The sequence below is a fragment of the Seriola dumerili genome, unplaced genomic scaffold (assembly GCF_002260705.1).
Source record: "Seriola dumerili isolate Sdu_G_001 unplaced genomic scaffold, Sdu_1.0 BDQW01000312.1, whole genome shotgun sequence".
In the NCBI taxonomy this organism is placed as follows: Eukaryota; Metazoa; Chordata; class Actinopteri; order Carangiformes; family Carangidae; genus Seriola; species Seriola dumerili.
Window position 1 is genome coordinate 991151 of NW_019174567.1, and position 10780 is coordinate 1001930.

General features: G+C 44.7%; 1 protein-coding gene across 1 annotated transcript; it reads left to right on the plus strand.

The window, feature by feature from the left end:
* Nucleotides 1–7357: 7357 nt before the first annotated feature.
* Nucleotides 7358–8958, plus strand: LOC111231662 (transcription factor SOX-11-like). The gene has a single exon (XM_022758869.1). The coding sequence runs from the start codon at nt 7423–7425 to the stop codon at nt 8617–8619; it is 1197 nt and encodes a 398-aa protein (XP_022614590.1). The 5' UTR covers nt 7358–7422; the 3' UTR covers nt 8620–8958.
* Nucleotides 8959–10780: the final 1822 nt, after the last annotated feature.

The window sequence follows — 10780 nt, forward strand, 5'->3', positions numbered from 1 at the left end:
GTCTGTCCCAGATTAACCCTTGGTTGGTCCTGCTTTGATCCCTGGACAGGTTCATACCGAGTTAGTCCCGTCCTCTGTCCCAGGTTAATCCCTGCTCTGCCTGAATGAATCTCAGTTTATTCCAGGTGTTGAGGATTAAACTGAGATAAACCAGGATTAAACCAACCTGAACCTCTTTATCTAGATCTAGTAGATCTCAGGTAATCTCTGGTTTATCTCAGTTAAATCTCTGATTTATCTCAGTTAAATCTTTGGTTTATACCATCATATCTCCATTTGTGTAGATGAAAACAGTCAAACAGTCAAACTTCTTCACCAGGAGCTGAAATGAAGAAAATCATTAACACATGTCACTTTTCTGGGACAGTCCAATTTTCTTTAAAACACACACACACACACATATATTCCACCTTGTTGCTGCTGAGCTGGAGGATATTAATTTAGTGTGTGTGTGTGTGTGTGTGTGTGTTAATTACAGCAGAGTCCGGCCTCTCTGTCGGCTGCAGGAATAAATTCAGACAGTCAAATCCATCAGCGGCTCGTCTGGAAACCCGGACGTCGCTGCAGCTTTGACACTTTCTGTTTGGAGCCTGTCAGAGTCGATCGTCCGGCCCACAATCAGACGGCAGCTCCATCTCATTTAAACATACACCTTTCTGATGATTTGCTACCTCGCCTCTTGTTTTTACCTGAGTAGCTTCACAACATATTTAACAAAAAGAAACACACGACACGATTTAACTCCTCAACAGCTGCTAGCAAAGACAACAAGGTCAGTAACACTGTCATTCATCATCATGTTGTATTCACCACTGGTAGTCCAGGCTGATGAGAGCCAATCAGGAGAGACCGTGGCTGTGACCTCATCGTTTACAAAGGTCTCACTTTCTGTCCAGACTACAACACAACCGCAGAGTTTTCCAAAGAAAACACAACCTATGGTTTTCAAAATAAAACACCACCCCAGAGTTTTCAAAATAAAACACAACCTAAGGTTTTAAAAATAAAACACCACCCCAGAGTTTTCAAAATGAAACACAACCTAAGGTTTTCAATATAAAACACCACCCCAGAGTTTTCAAAATAAATCATAACCCCAGAGTTTTCAAAATAAAAAACAAACCCCAAAGTTTTCAGAATAAAACACAACCCCAGAGCTTTCAAAATGAAGCACAACCCAGAGTTTTCAAAATAAAACACAAACCCAAAGTTTTCAAAATGAAATACAACCCCAGAGTTTTCAGAATAAAACACAACCCCAGAGTTTTCAAAATAAAACATAACCCCAGCGTTTTCAGAATAAAACACAACCCGAGTTTTCAAAATGAAATACAACCCCTGAATTTTCAGAATAAAACAACCCCAGAGTTTTCAGAATAAAAAGCACAACCCCAGAGTTTTCAAAATAAAACATAACCCCAGCGTTTTCAGAATAAAACACAACCCGAGTTTTCAAAATGAAATACAACCCCAGAGGTTTCAGAATAAAACACAACCCCAGAGTTTTCACAATAAAACACATTCCCCAGAGATTTCAAAATCAAACACAACCACAGAGTTTTCAAGATAAAACAGCTTTCCAAACGTCTCCGTTTGTGGTGCTGGAAAACATGTGTCATGTGGACAGAGAAGGAAATGTAGGAAAAGCTCCTGTTCCTGGAGGGAGGGAGAGTCACTGATTGGACGGTTCATTTAACCTGAGTGCTGACAATGATGCTTCCTGTCCCTTACCCCTCACCTGGTCGTTCACCTGTCTACTCACCTGCGCTTCATCAGCTTGTCATCAGTGTATAAACCTGAACAGAAGTTCCTGCCTTTGGTACTGTGCCGTTACCTCTCTGCAGATCTACAGTGTGTGTGTGTGTGTGTGTGTGTGTGTGTGTGTGTGTGTGTGTGTGTGTGTGTGTGTGTGTGTGTGTGTGAGATTTTGATTTATACAGATTTACTTCTACACACACGTAAAGACACACACACACACCCTGTCATGTTATCAGGTGTCTGGTGATGAATTTCAATGACCATCCATAATGCATGACGGGGCCTGTTACCATGGCAACATATATCCAAGGTTACCCCCCACTACCCCACCCCATCCCTCTCCTTCCTGATGCATAATTGGTCGTGGTGAAACACTGGGCTGATCTACATTCTCCTCATGGTGGAGACATCCATCAGACCCCCCCACCACCAGAGATAATCAGCCCAGTGCTCCCAGTGTGAGACTGGGAGGAGTACAGATGGAGGATAAAGAGAAGAGGAAGTGGTGAATTGTTTCTGCAAACTTCAAAATAAAAGCATTGTAATATAAAAATCAGCACCTGCAGAAATTTTCTCCTGATCTGATTTTTCTTTTTGACTTTTATTTTGTGAAACAGAAACTTTCTTCGTCTGTGATTCTAAATCTGAACGTCTGAACTCACCTGAGCCACTGACTGTCAGGCTGCTGTGACCTCTGACCTCTGACCTCAGACCTCCTGTTTATCTCTATGAAGAGTCAGACGTTTTGACATTGAAGCTGCTCACCTCAGTGACCTGATGACACGTTTCCTGTCACACATCAGAGAGTATTTTGTACACCTCCTCCTCCTCTTCACCTCCTCCTCTCAGTCAGTTTAGTGGGGGAGGGGCCAGCTGTGACTCAGCTGGTCTAGGATCAGTGTCAGTGTTAATAATCTGATCTCAGGGGCCACTCTGTATGGCACTCTATAAGAAACCTGCAGACATCCCATCATTAACAACTGTCATCATTAACCCTAACCCTGCTCCATACTACAGCCTGTGTGTGTGTGTGTGTGTGTGTGTGTGTGTGTGTGTGTGTGTGTGTGTGTGTGTGTGTGTGTGTGTGTGTGTGTGTGCTAGAGGTCAGTGAGTTTTTTCTCCCCCCTGCAGACAGCTGCTCTATCAGTTGATCAGGAGTATTGATCAGGTCTGATCAATGACCTTCCTGCAGATTGATCGACTGGAAAAATAACAAACAGTCTCAACACACACCTGATGTTCTCCAGGTGTGTGTGTGTGTGTGTGTGTGTGTGTGTGTGTGTGTGTGTGTGTGTGTGTGGTAAAGTGTTTGAGCTTCATGCCCTTACCTGCCCCCCTCCTCTCTGACCTCAGGCTGGTTCAGAGGTCAGAGGTCAGAGGTCAGAGCCTTATTAGTCCTCCAGTAAACAGACCTGAGGTCAGCTCAACATGACGCAGTTCCAGGAGGCGACACCTGGAGCTCCATTCATCATCATCATCATCATCATCATCATCATTTTCATCCTCATCATCATCATCATCACAGCCATGATCGTCAGACCGCAGATTCACTCATGGAGAACGTCTCTTAAAGGGCCAGACACACGCAGCTGGTACATCTTTCAAAATAAGATGTTCAGGTGATTCACTCTGCCTTTAAATTCAGTACAGTGTCTTACAACACACACACACGTTATCTCACTGTCATCATGATTCCCCTTTTAAAACAATGTTTTCAACTGAGACTACTTTCCATGGCTGAGGTATACATGCCTTCTGCTTAAACCCACGTTGTGTTAGCAGGACAAGTGAGGAGCTGTGATTGGACAAACCACAACTCTGACCAAAACATGCCAGCTGTTGTCAGGACACACAACTTTACATGAGAGGAAGTGTGTGGGTGGCAGATAAACCTACACTGTAAAACGTTACAAGTTGATCTTACATTGGTGAAAACACTCGGAGAAACCAAATCCTGCAAGGTTTGGATGGTGGGTCCAGGTGGGCGGGGCTTGGTGACTGCTTTGTTGTGACATCACAAAGTTCCAGAAGTCCTGACGGCTGGTTTTAAGGCTCAGTTTCTGAATACAGGCTGTGTGCATTTCTCTGTGGACTGAGGCTTTGATACTTTCACAGTATTAATATAGAAGCTAGACCTGATCTATAATCACACTACACATGGACACAGACCTTTACACTGGAGGAGCTTTATTAATGTTAGTTATAAACAGGATTCACCATTGCTCCTTCAAATTAAAAGGCTCAGAGGAGTTCTGAAGCTTCCTTTCAAACTGACTGGTTACATTAACTGCATCCTCTCAAGACACACACACACACACACACACACACACACACACTTTGCTCAGGCCAATCAGCTCAAAGTCTTTTCGTATGCGAGCTGCTGGTGATAACATCTGAGCTGCTTCCCTGCTGCTCTGCACATGAATGACCCACACACACACACACACACACACACACACACACACACACACACACACACACACAGGGATTATCACACTTGTAAACTCAGATTTTTTTACAGTGTGTGACGTCATGATCATTGTGTTTCAGTGTCTGAGCTTTTAATGTGACGGTTCAGTGAAGTAACTGAGTTTGTTCCCAGACTCTGATTAAATTTCCCTCTGACGACTCTTCACATGAACATACACAGTGTTTAAATAAGAGTCTCACACTGGTCCTGGTCTACAGGTGTGAGGCTCTGGTCTACAGTCTGACCTGGACTCTCAGCAGCTCTGATCCGTCTGCAGCTTGTCTTCACTCCTTGTCCCTGAAGCGTAATCTGCAGCACCACAGAAGAAGAAGAGAGGGCGTGGAAACAACTCATCTTAGCTCAGAGGACGTTGGACTGCAGCTCAGTCCTCCATGTCGTCTGTCCAGTTCTTCTTCTTCTCGTGTTCTGTGTTTAGTACAACAACTGCAGCCCGTCCATCTGTAGCGGCCCGTGGTCGGCCCATGGTCAGCCCTTTGTCAGCACATTGCTCAGTATGTAAACATGATTTAATCTTAAGAAAATATTATATTTAAATAAAGAGACTTGGAATCATCAGTTAAAACAGCATGAAACATTTTATTTATTATTTAAAGCCCAATAAATACAATAAACCCAGGCAATCATCTACGATACGTAAATACATGATAAAACATTATGTCTGGGGGGTTTTGATAAAGTGGAAGCAGCTGGAGGATAATGTTAGCCCCCCCCTCGGTGCCCCTGGTGGTGTTTGTCACGGCCCTGCAGCTCCTGTTATTAACTACAGTGTCAGGAACTGGGCTCTAATAATGACCTCTGTTATCTCCTGCAGCACCAGCTCCATCTCTGGGCTCCCCCTCCTCCTCCTGCTGCTCCTCCTCCTCGAACCTCTCTGGTCTGTTTTCAAAGTGTTGCAGTAAAACTTCATTAAAATGCAGCCGCTGTGTTTGAGGAGGTTTTAGGTGTTGACAAGAGGTTCTTCCACCCCCCACCCCCCAGCCAACAATCCCTGTCTTCATACACATGTTAAATGTTATTCAGTGTTAACACTGAATAACAAGCAGCAGAAAAGGCAGGAGTGTGAACCTGCAGCAGCTCAGTGTAACTACATGTGTACGTCATGAATCATAACACCAGGTGTGAAGTGATTTGTGAGTTATGGATATGAAAGTTCTGCATCTCTGGATTTTAAATGTTGCAGAAGATCATGAGGAAATATTCAAACCTCTTGGTGTCATGTGGTGTGAACGTTTGCTCCACCACAAAGTCCTGGAGCTGCTGTGAGCTGGCTGACGAACGTGTTGTTTTATTTTGAAAGAAACAGCCTTCAGATCAACTTGTTCTTGCAGACTTAAATGAATCTCTTTTCCGTCTTAAACACCAGCTCATACATAAATGTTACCCACTTTATTTTCTAAATGCTCATTTATACTCCCTGGTTTACTTTAGCTGATTATTTTGATGTTTGTCATTTCTGTGTTCAATGCTTTTATTCTGAAGTTCTGACTAACTTTTATTTTAAAAGTGCCACATAAATAAATCTTAACGTTCTCCTGTAGTTACTAAACTCCTCTAAAGAGCACAATCAGATTTTTTGTCACTGTTGTCATGGTAACAATGTGGGTGTAACTGATTAATACTAATATTTCCTGCAGCAGCAGCAGCAGCAGCAGCTCGACCACTGACCTCTGACAGCTCATAGAACAACAGCAACATTCCTGAGTAACGGCTTGGCTCATCTATGTGAATGGATGGTAGCACGCACATAAACACACACACACACACACACACACAAACACCATGTTTTCACATGTAAAAATCTCATTTTAAGCTCCAGAACAACAAAGAGGATTTAAGAGCAGGTACTTTTAAAATGTCTCTGCATAGTGTAGTATAGTATGGTACAGTATACTTTAGTATAGTAGTGTAGTATAGTATAGTAGTGTAGTATAGTATAGCATATTATAGTATAGTATAGTATAGTGTAGTACAGTAGTGTAGTATAGTGTAGTATAGTAGTGTAGTATAGTATAATGTAGTATAGTAGCGTAGTATAGTGTAGTATAGTATAGTATAGTGTAGTATAGTAGTGTAGTATAGTGTAGTATAGTATAGTGTAGTATAGTATAGGGTAGTATAGTATGGTACAGTATACTATAGTAAAGTAGTGTAGTATAGTGTAGTATAGTATAGTATAGTATAGTATAGTGTAGTATAGTATAGTGTAGTATAGTATGGTACAGTATACTATAGTATAGTATAGTGTAGTATAGTATAGTATAGTATAGTGTAGTATAGTATGGTACAGTATACTATAGTATAGTATAGTGTAGTATAGTATAGTATAGTATAGTATAGTATAGTATAGTGTAGTATAGTATAGGGTAGTATAGTATGGTACAGTATACTATAGTATAGTATAGTATAGTGTAGTATAGTATAGTATAGTATAGTGTAGTATAGTGTAGTATAGTATAGTGTAGTATAGTATACACTATACTCCCCCCCCCCATGAAAGAATGAGAACAACATTAACCTGTGATGATGTCATACTGAACATCTTGTTAATGTTTACTTGAAACAGCTTGTGTGTGTTGATGCTCACAATTCACTGCAGACAGTAACTGATCTGTTGTAAAGATCCAATCACTGCAGGACAGTCATGAGCTCATTAACTGTGGTAAAGCGAGCACCTGTTTACACCTCTCTCTCTCTCTGTTTCTCTCTCTCTCTGTTTCTCTCTCTCTCTCTCTGTTTCTCTGTTTCTCTCTCTGTTTCTCTCTCTCTCTCCCTCTCTCTCTATCTGGGTCACGTGTTTCCTCTGTGCGTATCGATCCTGCAATTTAAAAACCACTAAACACCAATAAAAACGCGATAAATATCGATTACTTTCACTGGAATGATTTATCAATTGAAATTGAATCAGAGTAACGGACAGACGCCGGTGGGCGGGCACACGGGGAGAACAGGGGAGCTGTGATTGGCTGAGGGCGCCGCGGAGGCGGGAAGGTTGTGGGAGAAGATGGGCGTTGATTGGTTGAGGGCGGGAACGTCGCGCGCATGATCAGCCGGTTAATAAGACACCGGTTTGGAAGTGGAGCGGCGGAGAGATGTGGTCGCACTGAGGAGAGAACCGGACAGATCAACGTACACGCAGAAAGTGTCTCGGTCGGTTAGAAACGTTAAACCGGACGATGGTTCAGCACACGCAGCATGGCGGGGCGGGGATCAACACCGGGTCCCGCGAGGCGACCGACCCGGAGGAGAGCGAGCTGCTGGCGGCCTCGGCGTGCAGCCCCGTGCCGCTGAAGCCGGACTGGTGTAAGACGGCGTCGGGTCACATTAAACGGCCCATGAACGCCTTCATGGTCTGGTCCAAGATCGAGAGGCGGAAGATCATGGAGCAGTCCCCGGACATGCACAACGCGGAGATCTCCAAGCGGCTCGGGAAGCGCTGGAAAATGTTAAAAGACACCGAAAAGATCCCGTTCATCCGGGAGGCGGAGCGGCTCCGGCTCAAGCACATGGCCGACTACCCGGACTACAAGTACCGGCCCAAGAAGAAGCCCAAGACGGACGGATGTGCGTTTCCTGCGGGGAAGTCAGCCGCTCAGTCCCCGGAGAAAACCGCAGTCCGAGCCGTGAATAAGAACTCCTCCGCCGCGAAGAAATTCTCCAAGTTGAAACCCAGCAAGCCGGTGGTGGGTCCCGGCAGAGGCAGGAGCCACCTCCAGCAACACCAGCACCCGGACCCCCGGTACCGGTACGTGTTGACCACCAGCTTTAAAACCAGCAAGCTCGTTAAACGGGAGTTCACCGACGACGAGGAGGATGACGACGACGACGACGACGACGATGAAGACGACTCCGAGGAGGAGCGGGGTCTTAAGGAGGACGAGCCGTCCCGGTACAGCCTCGCCAAGGTTCCGGCCAGCCTGAGTCTGAGCTCCCCCGCCGCCGAACCGGAGGGAACCGGCATGTACGAGTCTTCCGGTCGGCTCTTCTACAGCTTCAAGAACATCACCCGGCAGGGCACCAGCACCTCCTCTTACCCGGCCTCCCGCTCACCCGCATCCTCGTCCCGGTCCGGCTCCACCTCCTCCTCCTGCTGCGGGGAGGACCTCGATGATCTCCCCTCGGAGGGGAACGACTACGCCTTCAGCCTCCTGGCCGGCTTCCACGCCTCCTCCGAGCCGTGGAACTCGTCTTCCAGCTCGGTCCCGGGGAACCTGAGCTTGTCCCTGGTGGATAAAGACTTGGACTCGTGCAGCAGCGAGGGCAGCCTCGGGTCCCACTTCGAGTTCCCGGACTACTGCACCCCGGAGCTCAGCGAGATGATCGCCGGGGACTGGCTGGAGGCCAACTTCTCGGACCTGGTGTTCACTTATTGATCCCTCGGGGGGGGTGTCGCTCCAGAACCAGTCAGGGACCGGTGTGATGTGGCTGCTGCTGCCCGGGCTCAGGTTGCGGGGAGCGGATGGACTGTACACACGCTGCGGTACTTCAGCAAAAAATGAATGAAATGAAATCACCTCAACAGGGTTTTATGGATTTTGTTTTCAGTTGCTCGGGTCTGAACCAGGATCCGGACTATGCGTTTCCACCCAGACCCAGAAATGACTCTAATTAACACTAAGATCAGGATTTAAGACTCTTTAGTTTCCTTTGCTTCCCAGCACTGGGACCAGCACCAGGACCAGGACTACGACTTCAGGACTCTGAGTTTCCCACATCCTGATCCTCCTGTTTGTGTTGTATTGTGGGGGGTCCGCCCCCCCCCCCCAGGTGTGGGAAATGTCATTAAATGTTGAGTTAAAACCCAAACCGACCACAGGTATGGCAGGAAACACTTTTTGATATTTACATGACCAGACATACCTCATCTTTTTAAAGATATGGAGAAGTAAAACTATTTTCAGGCATATTTTTGTACAGTCAAAGGGAATGTCACAGGTTTTTTTCAGGCACTTCTTCTACCACTTTCATTCAGACTGTTGATTATTATTATTATTATTATTATTATTATTATTATTATTATTATTATTTGTTACTGAGCATGTGAGGGTTCAAATCCCAGCCAGCCTGCCTTGCTTTAATGCCTTGCAGTTGTTTTAAAGAGTGGAGGGGTCAGACCACATCCAGGATTGTATATGTTGTGTAAAATAGTTAAAGTTTAGGAGTTTATGTATATTGGTGTGAGTGAGTCCCTGACAGCAGGAGAGAAACTGGATTTTCAGTTAATTTTTTTACATCATCTGCGGCACATGTTTGTTTTTGCTCATTATTTTTGTGCAATATAAAAGAAAAGAGGAAAAAAATGAAATAAAGGAGCGTCCCGCATTTTTTGTAGCAGAGGAGGAAACTGCGTTTACTTGTTCTTCATGATGAAGTCTGTATGTCCACAACTGAATAAATCAGCTGGAACTGAGTCAGGGCAGCTGCTGTGTTTGATTATTGATCGGTCATGCTGCTTCTGATCGGAGTGATTGTGTGAGGCCATTTTTAAAAGCAGCAACTCTGGAGACAAAACAATCAAACTGCAACGTCCATTCTGGAGCTTTTAGTCACATGACATGATCTTCATTAACGGAGTTGTGAGATTGTTGTGAGACACCTGAGATTCAAAGCACAATTCTTGTCAAGGATTTTAAAAACTTTCAAGGTGGTCTCCAGGTTTTTAAAAAAACATTCAAGTCCTTCTCTGTCCTTTCAAGGTGTTCCAGGAATCCTTGAGGAGGGTCCAGGTCTCCGTAGAAACAAAGTTCAGCAGGCTGAAGTAAACTGGACGTTTTCAGTTTGAACGTGTTAATGTCACATCTCCAAAATCCAGCAGGGCAGGGATCATTGAATTTTTTTGACAATCCTTGAAAGTGATTGAAAAGTTTGAATTCCAAGACGGAATCGAGGATCTTGACTTTAAGTCTGAGTTTCAAAGTTCATGTTCACTATTCCAGGAGAGTGGAGATTGTTCAAGGCCTTACAATGATCTTTAAGGATCCTCGAAGAACCTTTTAAGATCTTCCAGGTGTCCTGAAATTCACCTACACTGTTTTCTGCGACAGTGAAACAACCGGTAAACACATCAACCTCAGGAACAAACAAAACACAAACCTAATCACAACACAACAAAGGTGTTGCCAGGGGACACTAAAAAGTGACGGACCCGAAGGCTAAGCTAACATTTTTGCAATATGCCATTATATCTGAATCGTGTGATATTGAGGTTATAATAGCGTTGGTTCAGTCTAATGTTACACAGTGTCCGTCACTTTTCTCATGTCCCCCTGGAAACACTTCCTGTTGTGTTGTGAGTACTTGCACCTCATGAGTTGTCAGATGAAGATGTCTTGTGGTGTGTTGAACCCTGAGGGCCACAGTACTTCAGGGAGACTTTCTGTGGTAAATGTACTGAGTCATTAGAAAAGTGTGGAGAGCAGCAGAGGTCCAGACGTCTGATGATAAAGCAGATTATTGAGGATGTTTGCAGCCTGACACCCGAACACCTTACAGCTTAATGGTGTGTTTCTGTCTGGACATGCTAACGAAAGACGC

Bases quoted from the DNA above. Each gene is read 5' to 3' on its own strand.
- LOC111231662 (XM_022758869.1), top strand. From the start codon at position 7,423: ATGGTTCAGCACACGCAGCATGGCGGGGCGGGGATCAACACCGGGTCC.